Here is a 25,674-nt window from a genome sequence, read left to right as displayed (position 1 = left end):
GAACACCCCTATTTGTCAATTAGGCAAAGAGTGGGACCTCTTGAGTACCAACGATGACCATTAAGTTGGATGAAAACATTAGGAAACACTTAACAATGGCTTTATGCAAATGTATCAGCCTGCCTATTATGGAAAAATATTGCATACACGATAATTCTGTGTAAGTATTTAACTAAGGGACATTATGACTTTTATCAACCTGTATTAGAGACCAGTAGGAATTGCAGCAACATTGACAGAGTTAATCTCCACCTACACACGTCTTTGGCACAGAAAGGCGGAAAGTGAGTTCTGAAAGCTAGAAATGTCAGCAGCTGGCAAAGTATTCAGTGAGTCATTGCTGCTGATGGTTATTTTGTGCTATGGGACAGTACCAATCTTACTTATATAGAATGTATTCACAAGGGTGTAAGACAATATACAAGTTCAAAACTCCAAATCCAAAAACCAAATGATCACATCTGATCGATCAGGGTCTGTGATCCGAGTATCAAATCACAGGTTAGCGGATGCGTGTTTGCACAGACTGGAAACCCACACCTTTCTTTGGTAGCTGGCAAAAAACTCTCAGCAGTCACTTCCTATTCCACAGAACTGATTGCAATCTGCACCCGATGTCTTTAAAGTAATTCAATCTAGAACCAATCTGTCTTCTATTTCATATCTGCCAGTTTGGATGTCAATAGATGGGAAAAAGTTGTCCGTAGCAACTTTTAACCGAGCAGACAAAACATCCATTCAACCTTGGTTTATAAGTTTAACTTTCAGCGCAGCCCGCCTTTGTAGTGCAGCAAAACAAATTAATAAAACCTGTGTGAGGACTTCAACTTTCGACCTTTTAGCTTCTTGCCCACACCCAGAGTTTTTTAAAAACAACCAAGATTTTGAAATACGTCTTTAGGATTAGTAAAGAATACATGGTAGGTGCGTCTCTTCATATATTGTTCTGGCTGGGTGCTCTGCCAAGAACAATAGTCACAATAAAATCAAGGCTCTGACGAAGACTTTTACTGAACATTAGCCATGTTGCAATTAATAAAAATATGGGATAAATGAGGTATTTGTTTGTTTGTTTGTTTCTTTGCAAGTTTTTGCCAATATATCCATTCAAATAATTAGAGTAGTGACAGGCATACCTCTGAACTCTCTTCATACGGTAAAGTGGGTCAAAGTAATACTATTCAATGAGGAAATTATGTGGCTGAATATTTAAAAGGCTGCTTGTCAGCTTGAATGTTTGCCCAACTGTGTTCTGATCTGTTTCGAAGCCTGTGTATTTGAATGAAATGAGCTGCAACACTTGCCTAGCAGTACAGCGTAGTTGGATAAACATGCATTCAATATTAAAGTAGCAAACAGTGGGAAGTGTGTGTAAGCGTTTAGAGGAGCACGGACTTCAGTTGGATGAAAAGCGGGAAAACAGGCAATATTACAATCCCCAGGACAACGGGGCAAGGCTGTGCTCTCACCCAGAAAAGTGACAGATGATTTCATTAAATATGAAACAGCTGAAATTCAAAATCAGATTGGATTTGCTTGCTCATATAAATTTGTAATGTTTTTCAAATCCCTTGTTACTTGACCTCAGCTGTTGAATTTCACTTTTCTTTTTTTTGTACCACACTTATTATCCCACTGTATCTAATTTGGCAAAGAAAATCAAATTTCCTTATTCTTGTACCAGACCTAGCTGTAGAAATACATGGCTAAATGGATTTACACATAATCCTCCAGACAACAAGATCATATTTTTCATCATTTTTTTTCTAAAGCTATCAAACAATACCTTATACTGTATAACTCATTATAATAATGGCTGTGCTTTCAAAATCTCATCCCGTCCACTGCCACAAATCCCTGGTTTAGTTGGTTTAGTTTAGTTTTATAGTTTAGTCCAGCTCCACCTCTTTTCCTTCCTCACCTCTTGAAGATGATGAAGGCCACGAGGCCGACCACCACAGCTGCCAGGATGGAGCAGTAGATGGGGATGAGTTTGTCGTTCAGACCCTGGTAGATCAGCTTGGGGGAGTTACCGTCGGTCGTGGTGGTGGTGCTGGTGCTGTCGGTGGGGCTGTCCGTGGTGCCGTCTGGCAGAGGGACCAGAGCATCCGGTGTGAATTCGTAGGGGACAGAGGGCGTCCCTGGAAAGACCACTGAGGGAGGATTCAGAACTGCGAAGGAGAAAAAGGCAAGGAGAGATATTCTGTGTGAGTTTAATTAAGTTTAGTTTATTAATTTACATTTCCAGAGTAACTTATTATGAGGGAGTAGGGGTTCAGTGTCTTGCTATAGAACATGCAGCTTTTGATGGGCATATTGGCTGTTGATGGGATTGAACCTGTGACCTTTCAATTTTGGGGTGGTCTCTCTAACCACTATAACACCCTACAACCTTGCCACCATGAGTTCAGATTTCTTAAATTGCTGTAACTCGCCTATTCTTTTTGACTGATAATACTCACTTCTTCCTTGTTTGTCATTTGAAATCCCATTCACAGTTTACTGTCATATCTTAAACATGCCCAGGGTTGAATAGTTACAGCCCATAATACAGTCAGTGATCTGTGTGGTAAGGAGGGCAGGGGTGGAGCATTGGTTGGGAGCTGAAAAGAGTCAGCAGTCAACTGACACACCTGTGCCTGATTAACCTGTGTGTACTTGTGTCCTTCCCAAGTTTTCTTGGAAAGAACAAACTTCAAAGGAAGAAAACATAACACATCTTTCCAGTCTGATGAGTTACAATATGTGCTTGAGGTTGCAGGATTGTGCAATCTCCCCATCCGCTCAGCTGGATGGAATCAACTGTTCTTTTCCAGTGAAATTTAATAGAGTTTACCTTGATTTGTCTTGGTTGTCATTAATATTAAAGGAAAAGTCTAAAATAAATGCAAATGTACAAATGTCTCATGTTACTTTTGTAGCCCAAATTGATTCAAGTAAATATAACATTTTTTGTTTGGTGCCAAACAAACTTGGACAAGAATGAGACACAAATCAATTACAGTACAGTATAATTCATGACCAAGTAGAAAGGTAGTTGAGAGAACATAGGCCACGGTATGAATTTCAGTCTGGTTTCAGAACAAGATACTCTCCAGTGACACATACAGTATCTTATATACTTAGTACACTACAGCAAAATAATGTGAGACAGGGTGCTATACTGGTACGGTAATGTTAAATCTGCAAAAACCTTTTGATACTGTAAACCATGAGATATGAATGAATGAGCTGAAATACATAGATTTTATTGAAGTCACGTTGAACTGGGTTAAGTCATATTTAACCAGCAGGTCTAGAGTTTGTCATATTAATGGTGTTTTATCAGAGAGCAAACCAAGAAACTAATGGTGCAAGCTGTCATTCAGTACCAGTATGATTACGCTAGTTCAACTTGGTAGTGGCCTATTGAAGAAACTGAAAAATAGAATGCAAACCATGCAAAATAACATCAGATATCAGATGCTCGACTTTGAGGAGTTTTCACAACCCAGAATACAAAATGTTTTAAATGGCACTGCCTCTGGATACCTAAAATCACACATCACTATGGTTCATAGTCAACATTCCTACAATACCTGTGCAAGCTTGAAGTCCTGCATAATCCCCACATCACAAAAGTATTTGTGATGTGGGGATTTATGCAGGACTTCAAAAGTGATGTTTAAAAATGAACTTCTCAAATGACAATTTGAGAAGTGGCCAGTATAAGATGATTTGACTAGTGCCATGTATTTCTTCCGATTGTGTTTTTATTATGTTTTGTGTTGTATGTCAAGCTACTGTTATTTTGTCTTCCAAAAGACAAGGCTGCTGAGAACTATGGAAATAAGAGTAGCGTAAGTAGAGTAAGTAACTCTTTCTTGTGCTATCTTCTGGGGTCAAATATACATGAATTGTTTTCGATTACGTATTTGTTCTAAGTATCAAATCAAATCCTTTTAATATGGCAACCCTCCAGTAACAAACTCACTCCTCCAAACCCGAGATTGCTCCCTCCATCAGTAGTAGCAGATGGAGAAACATATTGTGGACGCCTTGATACCCTGCCAATGGGGAGATCTTGGACACTAAGATATGGTTGGACCCCGAGGGCAGAGGGAGAGGGTACAAGCGCGCAAGATTTCAATATGGCTACAGTAGCACTAGGTTGGACAGACCATCCATCCTCAAGCTGAAACACACTCCTCCAACTTTGCCTTTCTCCAGACTGCTTCTGCTTCTGTCCGCCACACGAAAACCATGAACATCTCTCATGCAGCGAACACAGCAGGCACACATGCGAACACGCGCCACACACTCTACATCCAGCATCACTTGGTCATTTCCCAAACTCCCCAGTGAGTCATTAACAAGGGTAAGAGCAAGGCTGTCCATCTCGTCCGACCCACTCTCCCTGACCATTAACGCCAAGCGGACATGTTCGCTCCTCGCCGCGGATGTGGAAACCTATCCCTGCCTGTCATTTACTTACAGTTACTCACATCATCAACAGGAAATCATCCTGTTGGGCTCCAAGGGCTCTAAATACCTCAGGAGAGCTGCTGAGTGAGAGGCAGCCATTTTTCACTAATGAGGCGAAACATTTTTAACGAGGCCTTATTCAGACGGGTAACAGTAGCTGCTGCGGGGCTTTTAGCTGAAAGATTTTTGAGGATGCAGTAAGTACTTTATGACAGAGTGACTAATGTCAATTTACTGGACATCCTTTATTAAGTTATTATACTGGAGGTCCATAATTCTTAATCTTTAAACTGCATAGGCATTGATTTTTTTTTTTAAACGTTTTACCAACCATACTCTGATGATGGTGTTGGTGTCGTATTACCTTCACCCTGAGAGGAAAGATGTTGCACCGCAGTCTTATCTACTTAACTGTAGCACCTTAATGGCATGCGTGTAGGTATATTGCTTTGTTTTGTCTGCAGTGATTTATGTGATGAGTATTCACATCTTGTTTGCGTTTCCTGCCTTGTTTTGAGCCGTTCGTTTGATTAAAGGTTGTCCCAAACCGACACTTTGCATGACCCCTGTTCTGCCTGTTTGTCTGACTGCTAATTTGCTGGCATCCATCCTAAGTCATGCTCCCTGCTCCGACTGGAGGGTCAGTGAAGCCTGCCGCCTCCTGCTGTGCTCAATGAGCCATGTGCTCCTGTCAAGTGACTTCCAGGTGCTTCCAGCACACTCAGCACAGCACTACTTAGCTGCAAATGGTTAACTCTGACCACACACACGCACACACACACACACACACACGCAGACACCCTTTCTCATCATCTTCCCCTCTCTTCACACTCTCACTCTCTTGCCCATATTGATTGACATTATTCTTGTCTTCGCAGTCACAGTCATTTTTTAATATAACTATCTTTAATAATTATGTTCCCGTGGGCTAATATGTTTGACTACAGTGTCTAAGAAACTGAAAAAATTCTGAGAAACCCAAGATAAACACAGACAAGTGTCAGATGATTCGCTATAACATTCTGCGTAGAACTGAAACGGAAAATGCGGAAAATCTGTGAAATTTGCAACATTTCCCTGCCTCTAATGTAATAATATCCAAGTCCTCCCCACCCTGCTCATTACGAGCCCCCCTCCCTCTGTCTCTCCCTACCCCTCCCCCCTTTTGCCCCCCTCCACCCCCCCCCCATTATATCCCTCTACCACACTAGAAAGGATACCAGACACCATTCATTGACAGAGATCTTCTTTGTCCAGCACAAATGCTACCTCCCCCCCTAACCCCTCTTTCTATCCTTCAATCCCTCTCTCCTCCCAGTTTTACCATTGCCCGCTCATATCAGGCATTTCCTTTTGTCTCAATCAATCCTGTGGTCATTTGGACTCTCCCTCCTCCCCACTGATGATAGATGGACTGTCATTTTTGTCTATTCTTTCTGTTTCTGGCTTACACCCTTTCTCTTCTTTGTCCATCTCTCTTTTCTATATCTCTGCGTCATTACTCTGCTCTCTCTCTCTCTGATTAACAGTTAAATCAGAACCCTAAGTGCCTCTACTGTACCACTAGCTCGACTGCTCACATGGCCCGGTCTGGTCTCAGAGGGAGTGACCTTCTCCTGCTGAGCTCAGCTTGTTTCCACTGAGCAGGGAGGCGGCTCTCGGTTTCTAGGTCCTGACCTGCTCTTCTCTCCCCCCCCTCGATTCAACCACAGAGCCATCACATCTTGCTTAGACATTTGAATTATCAACTCAACAATAAGTCTCCAGTAATACCATAATGTCAACACCCAAATCTTACAGCATCTTCAGGTACTGTATGTAGTTGTGTTTGTCTCATTATTTTAAAGTTGTAAGAGTAGAAACCTAGAGGCATTGTTTCTAACTTGGAGAAAAAAATGTCACTGGTGTTCCCCTTGTCAAAACATGCAAATAGCATGTCATTATCATCATAACAGCTGAAAGACATGGACCTGTCAAAATAACAGGTTTGAAGTCAGCTATCACCCTCGTGCACATGCCACATATTTACTGTAGAGAGTTCTTCGGTTGTTGCTGAAATTACTGGAAATTTCCTTCTGGCTTTGTCTGTTAATGACTAACACATTACTGGAAATCCGGGCACACTTGTGCTTGTAAACGTGATGAGCGATTATGCAGAAAAAAACGCATTGCTCTGTGTGTGGTGTGTGGTGTGACTGGTGTGTATATGCATGCTTTGAGTGTGTGTAATTTTGTGCGGTAGGTGTGTGTGTGTGTGTGTGTGTGTGTGTGTGTGTGTGTGTGGGGGGGGGGGGGGTTCTGTAACAGCCACACCTGAGCTAAACCTAAACCCGTCATTCCAACCTCTTGCAGCCTCTTGTCAACAGGTGTTCCTGCTGTTTCAACACACTCCACTGTATACTTTAAACCTGACTTCAGATTTAAACACATCCGACACTGGCTGTTTTTTATTACGTGCCGTTACACTTGAGCGCTGCCGCAACTGCTGCCAAGACCTGCCCTCAAAACCTGAAACGCCTCCACCAGAAGGCAAATTTTTATAATGTGTATGATATTGTTATAACAAGCAGAAGGGAAGGGATGATGGGATTATCGGGAATGGCTGTTGCTAATGTTTCTCTGATCCCCTGTCGACATTCATGATTTAGCCTTCTTTTGTTTTCACCATCCCATCCCTCTTTCTCACACTTTCTCCTTGAGACCTCTTGTGTTATTCCTACCTTACATGACCCATCTCATTTTTCTGCCCACGTGCTGCAGACTGAACACACCCCTGTGTGTGTATGCATGTTTGTGAAGATGTATGGTGTGTGTGTGTGTGTGTGTGCGTGTGTGCCTGCTCTGCGGCAGAATGTGATCAGCACTCGTAGAGGTCAACCAGAGAAACCCGAGAGTGCAGAGGAGTAACTCCATCGCTTTTATCGACCAGGCCACATTCTCAGCATCTGTTCCCTCTCTCCACTCTTTTAGTCTTCCTCCATCTCTTTCTTTTCTGCATCTCTCAATCCATCTCTCTCCTCTGTCTCTCTTTCCTTCCTCTGTACTATTTTCTGCTGAGTGTTGTTGTCATTTAGTTTCTGTTATCCAGTTGTGTCTTTGCTTGACATCTTGATCTGTTTTTGTTTGTTTTCTGTTTATTCTGAGGTGAGCTGTTGTGCTAAGAAACTTGATTTTTTTTTCTTTCTGTATTTTAAGATTTTTATGTGTAAATAAATTAACAGCTTAAACTAAACGAATATCAAGCTGAATCTTTCGACGGCCTTTTAACCAAGGGCTTTTAACATCATCATGAATGAGCAGCAACTACAGTACAACAGTAGCTCACTGTGATGTGAGTTTGCACTTCCATTACTGCACACAGGCACCTTTAAAAATTTAGTGGAAAATGACACAACTTTCAATCCTGAAATCTTACAATCTGTTACAGCATTGTACAATATACAAGTAGTGGAAACACTACAAAACCAGCTTTCATCATGACAGAAAGTATAGTGAAACCAAATGAGCTGATAAGACAAAATTCCATGAAATTCCATCTAGTGCAACAATGCAGTAATTCAGCTCTAGATAGTTATGGCAGATTAGAAGATAAATATCACTGAGAAGGGGGGCATGCTTGGCACAGTAACAATTCTGCGACACATTAATCCTCACGAGGACAAAACCTTGGCTCCCCGAGCAGAACGTTTGGCAGTGAATGAACGGCACGAGCGAAAGCACAAGTGTTGTGGTCACCCTTGGACCAGAACGGCTCACCCATGCCAAAGCACCTCCAAAAATTCCCCCTGGAATGTCGAGGGGCAAATTCCAGAGGAACGGCGGGCGGCCTCAGGAGATGGAGTCATCGCCACAAGGGGACGATTCTTGTTTGCCCGCAAGGGGAGAGACATACGACTTCAAAACTTCCTTCATCGTCACAATGCTCACACTGTGTGGAGAGGGGAGCGAAGGGTTAAAGAGAGAAGGTCAATTCTGGCCATTGAGCCCAAGTCAGTAGAACTGATATAAGACCAAACTATAGCCATACAATGAGTGACTGTGCATACAAAGACAGTGTTTTGTGGGGCTGGGGTTAGGGATTCTTCACAGCTATTGATGTGGTAATGCTTTGGACGCAGGGAATCAGGAATGTCGATGGCATCTGCCCTTTATCGTTTTCCCATATGTCTCCCTCTCTGTGTTTTTCTGTCAGATGCACGTGGTTTATTGTACCAATTTGTAGACACGGACCCGGACAAAACCCCCTCTCCCTCACTCTTTCTCTTCCTCTCTCTCCCTCTCATCCCCCCTCTTTCTATCTTGCTTTTATACTGGTTGGACTACTGCAGAGTGTGTGTGTGTGTGTGTGTGTGTGTGTGTGTGAGAGTGTGTGTGTATGGGACTTGTTAGCAGATTACGCTTCCTGATTTCTGGAGGGCAGCCTGTCAATCGTTAAGGTCAACCAAACACAGGAAGGAAACAGCTCCTTCCCCTTCTTCCTCCTACTCACCTACCAATTCAATAACCGAATGCACTTGGCCTAACCACCATGGCCCCCCCCCAACACACACACACACACACACACACACACACACACACACACTCACTTCTCGTCTTTACCCCACCCACCTGACCTTCATCCTTCCAGCTTCAGATCTGTAATGTTCAATAAGTCATCTCATTGACTTCAATCTGTGCTGTGTGTGTGTTTGAGTGTGTGTGTGTGTGTGTGTGTGTGTGTGTGTGTGTGTGTGAGTGTATGCACACACATGTTTGCGTGTGTGTTTTGTGAGCCATACCCAAGTAAACCCATGAACTTCCCTCTCCTCTGTGGGTGCTTGTGCATGCATAATGCATTTGGATTGTTTTGCTGCGAACCTCAACCTGTTGCCCCTGCAGCCTCTGGACCAGAGACCCCAGCTCCGGGTGACGGGTCAGCCCAAAAATGTGCAGTCCGTCCTGGGCACGATCCCCAGGAAAGACCGCGGGTCATGGAAAGAGGGGGCTTCTTTTTCCCAATAGCCTTGGGGGCCTCAGACTGATAAAAACAGGCAGTGATTGCTCTGTCAAACTTAAGCATTGCTCATTCATATTTGCCTCGGTGTAAGCAGGCCCTGTCACTGTGTGTTAGCATGGCTGACCGCTCCTATTGATAATTTCCAGCACACGTACACACACCAACACACACACTTTCTCTCCCTCTCTGGGCTCCACAGGCATTAAACATGTGTCACCCTGTAACCAATCCTGTGATTAGCCATATTACACGCCAGTTTCATGCCCCATCCTCTGCTTTGTAAAGCAAAGCCCTCCTTCTGCGACAGAGGTTAATCATATCCAACCCCTACAGTACCATCAGTTTGTTCAGGTCGATTTATGGCAACACACTAGATGTTCCTTTGAGACTTGGTTAATAAGACCGCTATTTATTAATCAACTTCACTTGCTCCGGTGTTGTTCTGACCCCTGAAGGGATTGTGGGGATTATGCCATGTTGATCTGTGCGTATCCCCTGGGGAATCCCACACTGCCCTACCTTCTCACAAAGGCCCCTCCACATATGAGCCTCCCATGACCTACCTAACCTCCGACCTTGCTCAGTGGCCCGCAGAAGAGTGGAAGTCATATCACACTTTCTTTAGATAAGCATCTTGCCTTCAGACGCTCAAGTCGACTCTGAGGGTCTAGCCTGACAAAGTCTGTTCTGTATTAGCATATTTGAGCATCACAGCGAGATGAATAGAGCGTGTTTTTTCTCATACGGCTGAAAATAAAACACTAATCCCTTTGGTAGTGTCGGAGGAAATTGGATTTTCACCGCAGATATCAGCAGAGCTAACATCCACATCGCTGGCTGCCAAATCGTTCTGAGGGAAAACTCACTATTGCAAAAGTTACGAATTGTGAACTGGTCATTGTTCACAATTTTCAGCTCCAACAGAATCCTAACAGTAACAACAACAAATCCAGCTTTTCCTCAAGATAACCTACAGCATTGTCGGGGTGATTTTCTGGTCCCTCCACCTTAAGTTAAACTATGTCTCCGATGTCTCAAGTTACAACTTGTCCGTACACAGGCGGAGGTCTTCCCTTCTCTCCCTCCACCCTGCTAACTGTGTTTGGGCTGCGTTTAGCCTTCGGGGCTGCACCGGCTCAGTCCACCACACTAATGGATACGGACGTCTGGCAGCGCTACAGATTTGTAAGTACTGATAAAGCGTGTGCTTTTGTAAAAAGATTACATTAGATATAAAGAGCACATGATTGGGTTAGAGTGAGGAATAACATATGATTATGAACCCAAAACACAGGGGTCTGTGAGACATCATGCCTGGAAACACACAGTGGATTCAGATTCATTGTGAAGTCTACTGTTTGAGTCCTGGCTCCTCTGTAGGCCTTATATCTTGGATAGAGTCCCTGTTTCCTCCACAGGCATCTTGTTTTCCTTCTGTCTCGGGCCACGTAGCATCATAAGTGGAATCAAGCTGCATTAAAGCGTCTCCCTCTGTGATCCTCAGGGGCGTCCAGTGGATGATGCTTTGTGCAGTAGTAGGGCTATTGGTGGAAAAACATCAATACATGTGTCCACTTCTGCTTATCAAATAACTCTATGGCTGTGGTAGTTTCCCTGCTCCTCTTAAGCAACCTACTTTCACTGATGTATGTAAGGCTTTAAAGCATTTAAAGTCACAATGAAATGGCATTTTGAATTAATTTGATATATTTCCTGAAACAAGATACTGACATGACACGTGTACTGTACACCTGCTGGTACACAATGAGGGAACCACTAGATTAGTTAGACTAGATAGTTTTCCAGGAAGTAAATGCAATTTTGAGATTTTTTGGGGGGGGGTTTTGAGATAGAAATGCAAAAAAAAATTAGCGTTTTGTAAACGTTTTTATTCAAGATTCAAGATTCAAGTGTTATTGCATAGGTGTATATTATGGCATGGAAAATTAGCAAACAAGGAGAAAAAATCCTCAGCAGCCTGACCTTGATAAAACAAGACAAACAATCCGGTCTCTGTGAAAAGGAGAGGTGGTCACAATCAGAGAGTACATGGAGGACGTGCCTACATTAGTTTCACTGTCTGTTTTACTCATCAGTATCTCCGTCAAACAGCCCCACGGGCCAAACCAAAAGCCCTCACAGGCCAAAAGGGATCATGGGAGAGGCACAAAAGACTCCCTTTAGCCCAAGACTCTCTCTGTCTGCACCACTGTGATAACAACATCCTTCCAACCGCCACCCCAGCGGACTGCTCCATGGCTGCTCAACAGACCCCTTTTATCATCACCAGTCCTCACAAAAGCATTGATTTGATCTGTCAGGCACCGAGCCACTGGAATGGGCAGTGACGGCAATCACAAGGAATTTGGGATTTGGGATGCGATGCCCACAGGGTGTGATGATATAAAAGTAACTCAGAGGCGCGCTCATAGATGTGACCTTCTACTAAACCGTCAAGATAGAGAGAGTGTGGTCTTTGTATCTTCGGACGGGATGAGTCCATGGAGACAATGAGACGAGCTTTGACGTGGCATTTAGGTCACTGGGCCAACAATGTGTATAGTGTCGCAGTGAGATGATCTGATTATGTGGTCGACAACGTAGATGCCCAGTGCATTGTACTGTCAGTACAATGTTGGGCAGCGAGTATGAGCTGACATAGATTCTTTTTAGTCCATCTTGCCCCGGGGAAATGCACCCCATCATTCAACTTGTCATGCTGGCTCTGCACAGAAGAAGTTCATGATAAACTTCTCCAGAGTTTAGATAGGGTCATCCCACAAGTCCATTTACTAAATGGTTGAAAAATAAATCACTGTGAACAAGTGAGCTTTGTCCCGTTAAGTGCTGCATTGATAAAACGTACTCGTCACAAAAACCCCTCCTGAGGTGTTTGATGTGTAATCTCACGTTGCCAGAAATATGCTGTGACCTACTAGCACACTTTACCAGGAGCACACACACAAGCGATTTCTCTTACCTTGACACACTGTATCGCTGACAAGGCTGCAGGCCGTGATCTCCAGCTCATCCCCTTCGTCACAGATGGTGCAGGGGATGCAGGGCTCGCGGGAGCTCTCCTGGTCCGAGTAAGTGTCGCCGGTGCACTCCTCGCACACCGTGTCGCGGTTGTGCTCGCAGCCGTACAGCATGCCCTGGCCTTCGGGGCATTTGGTGCATCGCTCGCACTTGTGGGAGAGTCTGTTCAGGTAGTAGCCGTAGTCGCACACGCAGATGGCGTCGTTGGAGTCGGTGCAGGGCGTCTGCATGCGGAGGAGGCCCGTGCAGCGGGTGCAGGGCGTGCATCGCTCTGTGTGGCTGAAGTTTTCTGAGAAGGTTTCACCTGGGAGAAGAGGGGAGAAAACGGCCGTTCAGCATCTTATCCAAGTCAAGAGAGTTTACACTACCAGTCAAAAGTTTGGACACACGCATTTTTCTTTATTTTTACTATTTTTCACATTTTAGAATAATAGTAAAGACATCAAAACTATATGAAATAACATGGAATGGAATTATGCAGTGACCAAAAATGTGTTAAACAAATCTTCTATCAATCTTATATTTTAGAGTCTTTAAAGTAGCCGCCCTTTGCCGTGATGGAAAGACAAAGGCTTTGGAAAGAAATTCATACATAGGCATCAACTTCACTATTTATATTTGTCTAAAAAAACGAGCATTTAAGCATGAGCCTTTAGATCAAAATGGCTTTAAGATAATAACATAGTACATTCAATCAGGTCTGTCCAAACTTTTGACTGGTATTGCATTTTTACTTCTTCAGTCATCCCTATAGTCACATCACAAGCGTTTATGTGTAATGCTTTGGCATAGTTGGTTCCATATGTTCTTTAAATTGAAAACTGTTATTCCTGTGACCTCAGACACTTTAAACAATATTCAATTGAACATTGGAAACTCCTCCCTGAGGTTTTTCATCAACAAAATGTGTAAATGTTCCAGTGAAAATGATTTAGAGACTGACTGGGGAGCTATGTAATCTAATATGCTTCATTTTATTGTAGTGCTACCAGGTTTGAGACTGGAACCCTTTTGTTTCTTGATTTGGGAAGGGCTGTTTTATGTGAACAAATGAGGATTTAACTCTCCAAGGTCACAGTAACATGGGTGATTTCCCCCTTAAAAGCAATTCATCAAACTTGCTGCAGTGGGTGGATGTGCAGCTGCATGGGAGTCACACTGGGGAAAAAAAAGAGATCCTAAAAATACACACAAGCAGCAATAAAATCTTTGACAGAGACCCACTTTAGGTATGGTGGCTAAAACTTTTGAGACAGATTTTAAAGGGTTCTTTTTGAAGATGAACTCTGTTACATAAATGGTTTGTATACCTGAAAGATTTCCTAAGACAGATATCTATGCAGAGGACCCAATCAATATTGCATGTATTATGGAATTGTATTTCGGCTGGATAGAGAACTGGGAAACACACTAAATTATGCAACAGACCCATTTGTAAGAGCAGCGTTTGTGTGTGTGTGTGTGTGTGTGTGTGTGTGTGTGTGTGTGTATGTGTGTGATAGGGAGGTGGGGGGATGGGCTCTAAAACTAAGAACTCAAAATCCTCACAATATACCTCATATCTAACTAACATATATACATTATATAACATAATAACTAACTAGAAAAGCACATACATTATATACTTTTTTATTTGTTTTGAGATGAGAAGTTTTTGATTAGGCACAATTTTTTTCTCCTCTTTCTGTGTTTTTAGCATTGTGTTTAACACTGCTAACTAAACTAAACTAAACTAAACTAAACTAAACTAAACTAAACTAAACTAAACTAAACTAAACTAAACTAAACTAAACTAAACTAAACTAAACTATGTGTGTGGCAGGGTGAAGGGGTGGGTGGCCATGTCGTCCCTATGTAGACCCTTTGCAGCAGCAGAGCTCAGTGTCCCATAGCGTATCAAGTGTTCGGTCTGCGCCACTGGCCCACCAACCACGACAAATACTCCCAAGTCCCAGAGAGAAAAAGGGGAGATGAAGACAGATAGAGACAGAGACAGACAGAGAGAGAGAGACAAAAAAGACAGAAAGAGAGACAGACAGAGACAGAGAGAGACACAAAAGAGACAGACAATGAGAGGAGGAAATGGGAGATCCCTTATTTTCAAGACAGATGATGTCAGTATTCTTCACCTTGCTGTGAAACTGTGAGCAGTCTTTTGGGAAAAAGAGGGATCATGGTGTGTGTGTGTCTGTGTTTGTGTGTGTGTGTGTGTGTGTGTGTGTGCGTGTGTGCAATTCTGAGTTTGAAATGAATGCTGTCAAATGGGGGTCCTACACAATTTGGTCTTGTGGTGTGTATGTGTGTGTGCATGTTTTGTGTGTGTATGCATATGTTATCTTGCATATACAGTATATGTGTCTGGTAGACATGTGTCCAGTTGTATATATATACTGTTGCCCCCCCCCCCCCCCCATTATTCTCTGCAACCCCCCTCCCTCTATTCAAACACACACACACACACACACACACACACACACACACGCGCACACACACACACACTACCCCCACCTCCTCCCCATGAGTGCTCTCAGAGCCATTATCATAATGCCATGCATCAATAATGCAAGTCAATACATTAATAACGCTAGCCTGCAGGGTTAGGGTTAGAGGGGGGTGGGGGGTGGGGGGGGTGGGGGGATGCACAGACTGTCTAACAGCATATCATAATATAACAGTACTTTAGCCTCTCTAACATACAATCCTTTGCTTTGTTTTCAACTCCCATAAAAGGACTCCTGACTTGGCCAGCGCTGGCCACCGCAGAGCATGAGGTGTGTGTTGGGTGTATGTGCCAGAGGAAGCCGGAGGGGGCTGTGTGTGTGTGTGTGTGTGTGTGTGTGTGTGTGTGTGTGTGTGTGTACGTGCATGTGTGTGCATCTTGGTAGTGTATCTTCCGTGAGTTTGTTTGTGTGTATCCTGTCTGTGAGGTTTTTTGCATGACAAGAGGTGGGAGAGGGCTCTGTATGTGTGTCTGTGTGTGGTGTGTGTACATGCATGAATGCCAGCTTGTGTGTGTGTGTGTTGGGGTGTTTTCAGGGGCATGTTTGTACGTGTGTGTATGTGTGAGGATGAACCATTAGTTGCTGGCTGAGAAGTAAGCCTCGTCTCCTTTCCGACTGTACAGCTGTGCTTGCTCCGTTTCATCTCCAGTCATCTGTTCATTCAGCCAAAATCCCCTGAGTGTTTGAGCTGGCCCTCCCTTTTACACATCAGCCAAGCTCCTGTTAACTATCTGCACTAACTCAAACCTGAACACTGTCTGGGAACCACAGCCTGTCTCCTGTAAGTGGAAAGAAAATGAGAGAGAGGCTTCGTCAGAAATAAGAAGTGAGAATGGTAAGAGAAACGTCATTTCTCCTCTCTTACATGAGATTAAACATACTCCACATCTGGGTCAAAGATGCAAATAAGCAGAGTAGGGGTTTCTGGCACAACTTCACCTACTTCCAAGGTGCATGGAGAAGGGAAAAAGGTCTAAAAAGGTCAAAACTCCAGCAACACTTGTAGTATATAGAACAACTTGTAGTATATAGTATATAGTATATAGTATATTATCTAACAATAAAGTTGTTATATATATACTACAAGTGTTGCTGGAGTTTTGACCTTCAAAGATGCAAATAAACATTTCTATGTGTAGGGTATGTGAAATAGCCATAGCCATAACGATGTCCTTTGGGTAGTTTCCACTCAAAGCGCAGTGTAAAATAGGAAGAAACAGCAAATGTAATGCTTGGAATCTCCCTGTGACAGGTAGGGGAATAAACGACTTGGCGATGAGTGAGATCGACTTGCCAGTCAGAAACACGTCATTGTAAAACCATTTCTGCACATGCATAGTTCATCACTATCGCTAGCATCGCAGATATAATCGATTTGTTTGATGTGAGCTTTAAATATCGTTGCATTATGCTGCTATCTGATGAGCTGTTATATGCTTTGTGTTCCTTATCTCCGCCTCCTTTCTGTTTTCCATGAGTCACTGCGGAGCTTGTGTGGTCTCATGACAGTTTTGTGAGTTCTGACACAGTCGGTGTTTGTTCATGTCTGAGCAGAACAAGCATCAAGACTGGAAATTAACAGGCTGAAAATTGCATTTCATGTTATGCAAGACCAGAAAACGACTATCTTGAAGACACAGCTCATACATCACTAATGAGAATCACTGTGTGCCGGGCCTGGAAGATAAAAATCGTAGAAAGAACTAAAAAGTAATTTGAAACAAAGAATCAAGCAGTCTAGGCCTTGATGTTGTTATACAAAGCAACAATATATCCTAAAGGAGTTACTCTTGAGTTGAATTACACCAACACAACTATAAATCGTTCCCAGAAGCCCCCATAAAATGCAGATAAATCATTGTCTCCATGTCCGAGTTCTCCATGACTTCTCTCATGACCCAGTCTGAATAATTTGCTGTCTGTGGACCTCCTTGGCTCATGGTTTGCCATCCTTCACTGCATCTTGTGACCCAAGGAGGTTTACAAGTACTTCCTGGACAGAGGATATATCCAAGGAATTCACTCAGGCAGCAAGGAAACTCTGGGAACAGGGCAGGAACTGGATCTGGACCAATCCTGGCCTTCATTTGCAGGCTCAGTCCGACCTTTGACCTGACAAGCCCAACATGCAATAAGGCAGATAAAGTTACAAACAACCTAAAACACTTATTTGTTTTTTTCCCCTTCACTTCTGAGACCAGAGATTCACATCGTCCAGAGAGACATGAAAATCTTTCAGTCACCAGACAAAGTGTTTTCCTGTTAGGAAATATGAATCTAGATTGCTTATAATCTTAATCACTGTAACACAACAACACGGCTCCCATTACTCTTAATAGCTTCCACTGCACTTTTTGCTGCCTCTTAGGCAACAACACTTGGATTTGGTCCCAATCTTGTTTCCTCTCCACATCACTGTCCTCATGCGGTCTTACAGTCCAACACAGCTCCTCTCCCTACATGGAGAGGGCCATGAGGAGGGCAGTAGTGCTGGAATACAGTTCAGCCTGGTATGTGATTTGGGTTTACTTCCTAACATGCAGTGAAATCAGTCCAAGATTAACACTTAAGGCTACAATCAGCGTAATTATCAAGAAGTTGGGCAATAAAAACACAGCACAACTGCCTGATGCTATTCCCTAAATCTGGTTTAGGTTTGAGTTCAAATTTATCTCTGGGTGTCCATTGTTCCTCTTCATTTCCTCTGATCCTCGCTGATGTTGAGGTCTATTATGTTGGCTAATCTAACAAAGTGAGGTCTGTTTTTCATGTTCCAAACCTAGTAACTTGGAGTTATTCCATTTAGCCTTCAGTTCTGATGTAGAAAGTTAAGAATTTTCCCCGAGTGGGATAAATAAAGTACTACTACTACTACTAGAGAATAGGGAAGGCTATAACAACTTAACAAAACTTCATACAAAAAGAAGTTCCATTTTAATTGTCCTATAATCCAATTTTGGATCCCAATGCAAACTTTGAAAATGGTTATATAATTACTCTCAATTACTCTGCCCTACTATATGTGTTTAGCTCAAACACGCTACTGTTTGGACTGTGTGTTCTCTCCATAGACAGTAAGTACAGTGGAGTATTTGTATGAGGACATAACTCTTACAGAAAGAACGTCACAGTGTCATGAATTTCAAGCTGTATGTGGGAAAAGAGTCACTAAGTCACTATCATAAGGTCATCAGAAGCTAGACTGAATACATGACATGACATGTGTGTGTATCTGTGTGTGTGTGTGTGTGTGTGTGTGTGTGCATACAGTGTTCATCTCTATGTGTATTTGTGCGTTTGTGACTGTGCACTCATATGCACATGGAGTGTATGTGTGTGTGTGTGTGTGTGTGTGTGTGTGTGTGTCTGAGCATACACATGTGTCCTTGTGTGTGTGGGTGTCTGTGTGTGTGTCACTATCTATGCAATCACACACGTGATTGACTGTGCATTCATACATGTTTGTGTCCACACACACGTGCTTTTGCGTGCTTATGTGGTGTGACTGTGCATTCATACGCACATCAATACCATATACAGTATATATACATATAAAAAAAAAAAAAAAAATATATATATATATATATATATATATATATATATATATATATATATATATATATATATATATATACATATATTTACAGTACTATGCAAAAGTCTTAGGCATTATGTCAAAGAAGTCCATAAATGAAGATGCTTTCAAAACTAATGAAATTAAAAGTTTCTGAATATCAAAAATTTACAATAAACAGCAGTCTACTGACACACTAATGCAGAAAACAAATAAACATCTAGACTTCTAAGAAATTTATATAAAAAATCTAGGGTGCCTAAGACTTTTGCACAGTACTGTATATATATGTATATCAATAAATTAAAATACATTTATTGATAATAAGTTATGCATGTTTGGAAATCATTCAATATTTTTGTGGGTAAGTGAAAAATACATGTTTGTGGTTGGTGAAATATTTGTGGAACATGGTACACAAATGCAGAATGACTTCTGTGGGTTATAATTATTTAAGTTTAAACTTCCACACGCGCCTACATCTATGTGTGTGTGTGTGTGTGTGTGTATGTGTGTGTGTGAGAGAGAGAGAGAGTGTGTACACATAACAATCATACAGTTGCGTATGTGTGTGTGTTTGTGCTACCCACTATCGAGACAGGGGGTGCAGACAGTCTGCGTGGCTCCACATGGCTGGGTGACTCCCTCTCCAGGCTGACACTCCTTGCAGCATTCCCCATCGGCGGTATACTGCTCTGTGTAACAGTGCTCCTGATTGGCCAGAACCCCGACCTGCCAATCAACAGAGAGATCAGTCAGCGCGGGACAAGCAGTGAACATTCATCTTCAGTGACGTACATGAGATATGCGGACTGTTGACGCTCTAAATTGACTATAATCATTCTCTGAACCTTAAATTGAACTTGAACCTTCATCTTTGTAAGCCTCACCTTAGCCTTTACCCTAACCTTAACCTTTCTTAATGTCCAGAACTCACAGGTACAGCAACACAAGTACACTACGACACACACGTACACACACACACACACACACATACACAGCAAGCACAGTGTGGTGCACTTGGGTAAAGTGCTGGATTATGTCTTCTATGCACGTATGCATTCTTTCAAACAGTGACCTGTTGAGTGCCATATCTTAGTAGCTGACAGGTCGAGATATGTGTTTGTCTCTGTGTATGTGAGTGTGTGTGTGTGTGTGTGTGTGTGTGTGTGTGTGTGTGTGTGTGTGTGTGTGTGTGTGTGTACACTCACGCTCGAGCATGGATGTGTCTGTTAATCTGCATTTATGTGAGACCTTTGAGTTTCACACTCTAAATCTATCTTTTCTTGCACCGGTCCTTTTAACTTTTCCGCTCATTGATCTCCAAAGCAAAAAAAAAAGCAAATGTCTTCTGACAGAGAGGCCGCGGGCGGCCGGAGGAGAGGAGGAGCGGTCTGTCTTTCATTCTCTCCAGAGACACGAGGAGTGATCCTTTTAGACCATCATTTATGAAGTTAGGATTTTCTTCTCCTGGTCAGTGCATTCCTCGCTGAATGTGGACGCAAGTTACCGACGATCAGGATCAGAAGGTGAGGGAGGAACTCGCCATGTGTTGAGACTTGATTGATGAGTAGTGGGATTTATCCATGTATAGATATCATAATAAATACTTATATCACAATTGTCTCACTCACAGATTTATTGCCCATATGCACATCAGTCTGATCTTTACTGCTTCCAATACTGTTCGAATAACATTTTCCCTACAGAATTCAGAAAATGGCCATATAGCCTACTAATTTAACTTTGACACAGTTTCCGGCTGTGTGTGTGTGTGGGTGCGTGTGTATGTGTGTGTGTGTGTGTGTGTGTGTGTGTGTGTGTTGGCTGGGGGGCGGGGGAAGGAGGTGTAACCAACCTAAATTGTCAAGGTTCAGGTGTGTGTGGAATGCTGCTGACAAGAGAGAGACACTACACAAAACCTCAAGTGTCCCCTCAGGCACCTCTGAGTCAGCTGTCAGCTAGTGTGCGTGCGTGGGAGTGTGTGTTGACATTTGAGTGTGTTTATGTGTGTTATAGATACACACACAGACACACACACACACACACACACACACACACACACACACACACAGACACACCACCTCCCTCTTTCCCTCGACCATGTCACGGCCCATTCACCTTCAAGTATCTATTCTATCTTTTCAATTAGCCATGTTGTTCAAGAATGTATCTTTGGCAGTGTGGAGATACTTTTGACGTGAGACATTATGTACAACATACCAGATAACATCTATACATTTTGGAGTTTGTTACATACAACAGAAAAGCATTTGGGGAATACGACACAGTTCAGAGACAGTTCATGCTAGCTACCTAATGCGACAATATGTGAGTTTAGTTAAAAAAATATATATTGATGTTGAAAACCTCGTAACTCCAAGTTTTGTGATTTTCATGTGTTAACTTCAGTTGAAGGATTATCTGTGGGAAGTGAAAATGCTATCACATTTGTTCTTATGAAACCCTTTCAAACCTCATTGGGTAGAAATGCATGGTGGTCAAGCTGAAAACATAATGTTCCTGAATTTTGGAAATACCAGCTTTTCACTTCCATATCTCAGTATGTGGCTTCTTCAGAAATTCAGTATCTGGCTTCTTCAGACCTTTTTACTGTGACCTCTCTCTCTTTGTGTCGCTCTGTCTCTGTCTCTCTCCTTCTCTTTCTCTCTCTGTCTCTCTCTGTCTCTCTCTTTCTCTCTCTTTCTCTCTCTCTCTCTCTCTCCCTCACTCCAGCACATTCTCTCTCACCTTACGCAACAAGCCATTTAGAGCCGTGAATCAAATCTGTCACTGCAGACGCTCATCATTCTTCTCTTTCCCCTGACCTGCCCCCTCATATACTGTACACACCCATCCGCACACACACACAGACACACAGTGGCACACATGCATAAACAACCTCACATGTGAACAAACCTGTTCAAAAATGTCTGACTGACACTTTTGAAACAACTCCAGGTTCCAGCGTTTATCTTCTGTTCACTTTTTCTTTGTCCCTATACTCTCTCCTCCTCACTGACTCCTTAGCTTCAGGTATGGGCGCAACGGCAAAGCATTTCAAAGACCAAAAGCCAAGACAAAGTGCCTCGCTAATGACTGTAAAGTTCTGCATTTGGATGAATTAGAAGGTAATCTGATTTGAGCAATTAGCTTGTGGCATGAGGGAAAAGGATGCGTGGCTCTTAGCAAGTTGCGGCTCGACTTGCCCGTTCCCTGTAATTGGTTTTTCGTTGGGAGTTTCAGGATTGAACACATTCATTTTTTGCTGGCCGTTCTCCCTGAAGCTAAAGCGAAGAGCAAGTTAATCACAGGCATGTTCTCTTCCTCGCTCATCACACACTCACACAGCGACCAGCACACACACACACACACAGATACAGACACACACACACACACACACACACACACACACACACACACACACACACACACATGTGCAGGAGCTCTGAATGGCATCTGGACTCATAACTTGGAGTTCCAACCAATCTTACTAATGCTCCAGTCAATTTTCAGTTGGAGGCACTTAACCTCTAGACCTCAGCTGTCAGCGCTTGTTAAGCCATTAGAGTTCCACTATACCAGCCTCCCAATAAGCTGGGCCTAATTTAAAGCCAGGGCTGCTGTTGCAGTGATGGATCTTGAACTGCTATGGGAACACTGGTGGCAATGACATTACAGCTAATGCCTTCCCAAACAACGCTGAATCATCATCTCTTAGCGAGAGCGAGGGAGGCAGAGGGAGACAGACAGACAGAGAGAGAAAAGGGAAGTGAGAGATGTGTGAGGTGAAAGGAGGAGAGGAAGAGCGAGGGGGATGGTTCAGGCTGTATCAATATTGCATGCTCTGAGGCAGCAGAGGATGCATACCCATCAGTGGGAGCAGCTGTCATGTATCAGTGATGCAGCCTGTTCCAAAACCAGGACCTTGACAAGCCCGCTGCACGCTGCAGCCTCGGCCATGTCCTGTCAAACAAAATATATTTCCTACCAGGCTGCCCTCATGGGGCATTGAGAGAAATCAGAGAGATTACAGCCACAACTGCCTGACGTTTCCATGTACTATCCTCTTCAAATTTGATTCATGGCTTTCTTCTTCTTCATGCATTCCTTGCTCACGTGCAACTTTTTCAATATTGCCCTCTTGGCTTGGAAAAAAGTTATTTTTAACGTGACTTCTCTGTTATCGTGACACAGATCTCGGATGGTGCAACTCAGAAAGATTCAGTATCACCTAACATGCTGATAACTGCTGATTGCCTTTCGTTTGTTAACACGTGGTTTACTGGTGACCTCCTCCACTGCGACATGGTTATTGTCCTGTCGTCTGTAGGCCCACATGTAACTGAGAAGGGTGGAACCATGGACCCAGCAACTTGCAGCTATAGTAACAACCTGAATGGCTGCTGCCGAGACAGGACAGGCTGTGCATTATAAACACAGGACAGGACTGAAGATAGGGCAGGTGCAAGCACACAGTCTTTCTAATCTTCCTTACATCTTTGGTTTACCTAACTGAAAAGATCATTGGTAATCCTATGAGAAAGGATTTTATACAAATATCACAGCAAAATTGCAAACTATATAGCCTCTAACTTCCTATAGGAGTATCCTCGTGATACTATAGGAGATTAAAAATAGCATGAAGTATAAGGCCGCTGGGAACCACAGACACCCATAAATCCCTATAGGAATATTACAGTGATTTTTCATGAGTGTATAAGTAGTTGCACAGCGGGAATGTTTTTGCAGCTTTGCGTGTGACAGAATTGCCCTTTCAAAGAGTCAGGAGTCCTAAAAGGCTGGATGGAGAAAGTCTGTGAAAGAGTAATTATGTGAGAAAAACTTTCTCAAATAATTACAGTGTATCACCTAAACTCCCACCACATAACTATCCCCTGTCCCGTCTGTGTGGATGCGCAATTGCGCAGGTGTTGCGTGAAGCCCAGAGGATCCAAAAGTCCATAAGTTTAAAGCAAGCATTTGAAATTAATAGAAACGATTTCATGTGAGAGGCTACTCACCGCTCCAAGTAACACTGTTAGGAAAACGCAATCCATCCTGTATCTCCTTCGCATCTCCAGTGTTTTTTTAGGGATACTTCCCAGTAGGTCAGCGAGCAGATGCAACACAAGAAGATGCGGAACTCATTTATTTCGATAGGGAATAAACTCAGCTGTCATTGCTGCGTTTGTATCCCCTTTTTTTTCAGTTTTGCCGTCGGGAAAAGTAGACTCAATCCCCACTGACTCTTCTCTTTTTAAAAAGAGTCCAGTGTCTGAACGGGGGGAAGCGCTCTGTCCATACAGTCTCAGAGAAAATCCTGTCAGTGAGCAACTTGCTGAGATTGGCGCATCGGCTGTTCAGCGAGAGTCGGCGCTGCTTTCTCTACTGGGCTCGAATGACAGAAGCGCTCAGCTCAAGGGCTTCAGGGAACGAGCCATCTCCTGCTCCACGCCCACACACACACACACACACACACACACACACACACACATACACACACACACACACGCAAAAGCCGTCACTAATTCTCTCTCCCGATTCAGAGTATAATTTTTGTACCTGTTCTCTCTGTTTATCTTATTGAGTTATTCTAGTACATTTTCTCGGTGTGTCCGACAAATGCACAATTGCCTTTTATGGAACACTTTACATTTAAGGTCACCCTCCTCAGACAAATTGAGTCATGTCCTGAATTACCCGCATGTCGTCCATTAATACAGACTACGCCGTCCCAACTGAATTAACGACTCACTATAGAGCCAAGACAAACAGATGTAATGTGATTTTTCTTCGCCCTTTGCTCCGTCTGGCCTGCTTGAACAACTTATATAATTGAGGAAGATATCAGTCAGTCTGCTGTGTGCGTTTTGCTTGAGTGTCCTTTTCTCCAGGCGCTGAACTGACCTTGTTTTACCACTTCAGCGCCTCAAGGATGACAACGCCACATCCACAATAAGATTTCACAATAAGACCGTGTGAATGCACCTTTAACCCAGATACCTGATATCCAGACGATATACATCCCCTGATATTTGTAGCATGCATGCAACAACTGATGTCTGAATAAAATAAAAACACATTAGTAAAATTGGATTATAGTAGGCTATGGTTGATAGCGTGTCTATCCCCGAATTCCCCATCCCATCTCCTCTGGTTCCATACCAAATGTAATAATGAGAATATTTATATTTGTTTATATAAATTACTATTTCGCTGTCCAGGGATGGATGAAATCACTGTTTCTACCGATGTTACTGTGATAGGTACAATTTTTGTGTAGGCTACTGTACTTTTATGTAGGCCATGTTTTCTGCATGTCATGAAAATTGGCTGTGGGGATATTATCATTGAATTGAAATGAATTGAATCCCTCTCTATTCATCTCTGTTCATTCTCACTCATCTCCATATCAACTGAGATTAGAATGCAACCTGCAAGTTGTAACCTAATAATGTTATGTGGAATATAATGTGCCATGGATGTAATGTTATATAGATTAGTGATAGATCAGTGTGATTATATTATCTGATCAGTTGTTTTTGGATTACCTTTCCTCCAGAATCCAGTGATTACCAAGAGCAGCAAACAATTTATTACAATTTCCAGACTTCTAACTTAATCATCTGCATTTATGACTAACCATTATTTCAGGTTGTGCAAAGCTAATCTCATAATTAAAGTTCCTTTTAACCCTTCAGACATGTTTCTCCCAACAATTAGGCCTGTTTTTCATTCATTGTTACAGATTGCAGATACCAATCTGTTACTTTTCAAGCTTGAATATGTTGCGTGTTATTTAGTTGTGGCAGCTAATTGCAGAGAGTTGCTTTGAACCCAAAACAGTGGTGCCTTTTCACAAGCCGAGAGATGATCTCTGCCTCAGTTGAAGAGCTTGACACCTGGGGCGTTGTGTTGGCCCGCTGTGCTGGGGCGCACGCCATGTTGTGGTGTCAGGGGTTCAAATCATGACCATACATGTCACCCTGCTAAGGATATTGTGAGAACAGACTGAGTAGACTCAACAGACTGATAAAGTTGTTTACTATGTCTGAATGTGTTCAACTTCTGAATGATCCTTTTTATTTTTCTACAGG

The 25,674-nt window shown here is 42.8% G+C and overlaps 1 protein-coding gene across 1 annotated transcript in view; it reads right to left on the bottom strand.

The window, feature by feature from the left end:
* The window catches only part of ngfrb (nerve growth factor receptor b), a 29,763-nt gene extending 5,837 nt beyond the window's left edge, over positions 1-23,926 (bottom strand). The window contains exons 1-4 of the mRNA XM_071527707.1: positions 23,599-23,926; positions 19,165-19,306; positions 12,441-12,803; positions 1,922-2,171 (exon numbers count right to left, since the gene is read on the bottom strand). Of these exons, the coding sequence (XP_071383808.1) occupies positions 1,922-2,171; positions 12,441-12,803; positions 19,165-19,306; positions 23,599-23,652 (809 nt within the window). The 5' untranslated portion in view covers positions 23,653-23,926. The remainder of the gene's footprint in view (positions 1-1,921; positions 2,172-12,440; positions 12,804-19,164; positions 19,307-23,598) is intronic.
* Between the last annotated feature and the right edge of the window lie 1,748 nt (positions 23,927-25,674).

The sequence above is a fragment of the Centroberyx affinis genome, unplaced genomic scaffold (assembly GCF_046629955.1).
Source record: "Centroberyx affinis isolate AG114_WGS23_722 - 3 ecotype Tasmania unplaced genomic scaffold, CSIRO-AGI_Caff_v1 ptg001571l_1, whole genome shotgun sequence".
Classification (NCBI taxonomy): domain Eukaryota; kingdom Metazoa; phylum Chordata; class Actinopteri; order Beryciformes; family Berycidae; genus Centroberyx; species Centroberyx affinis.
The sequence above is the reverse complement of the archived record's forward strand: the minus strand, read 5'-3'. Positions and strand labels throughout refer to the sequence as shown.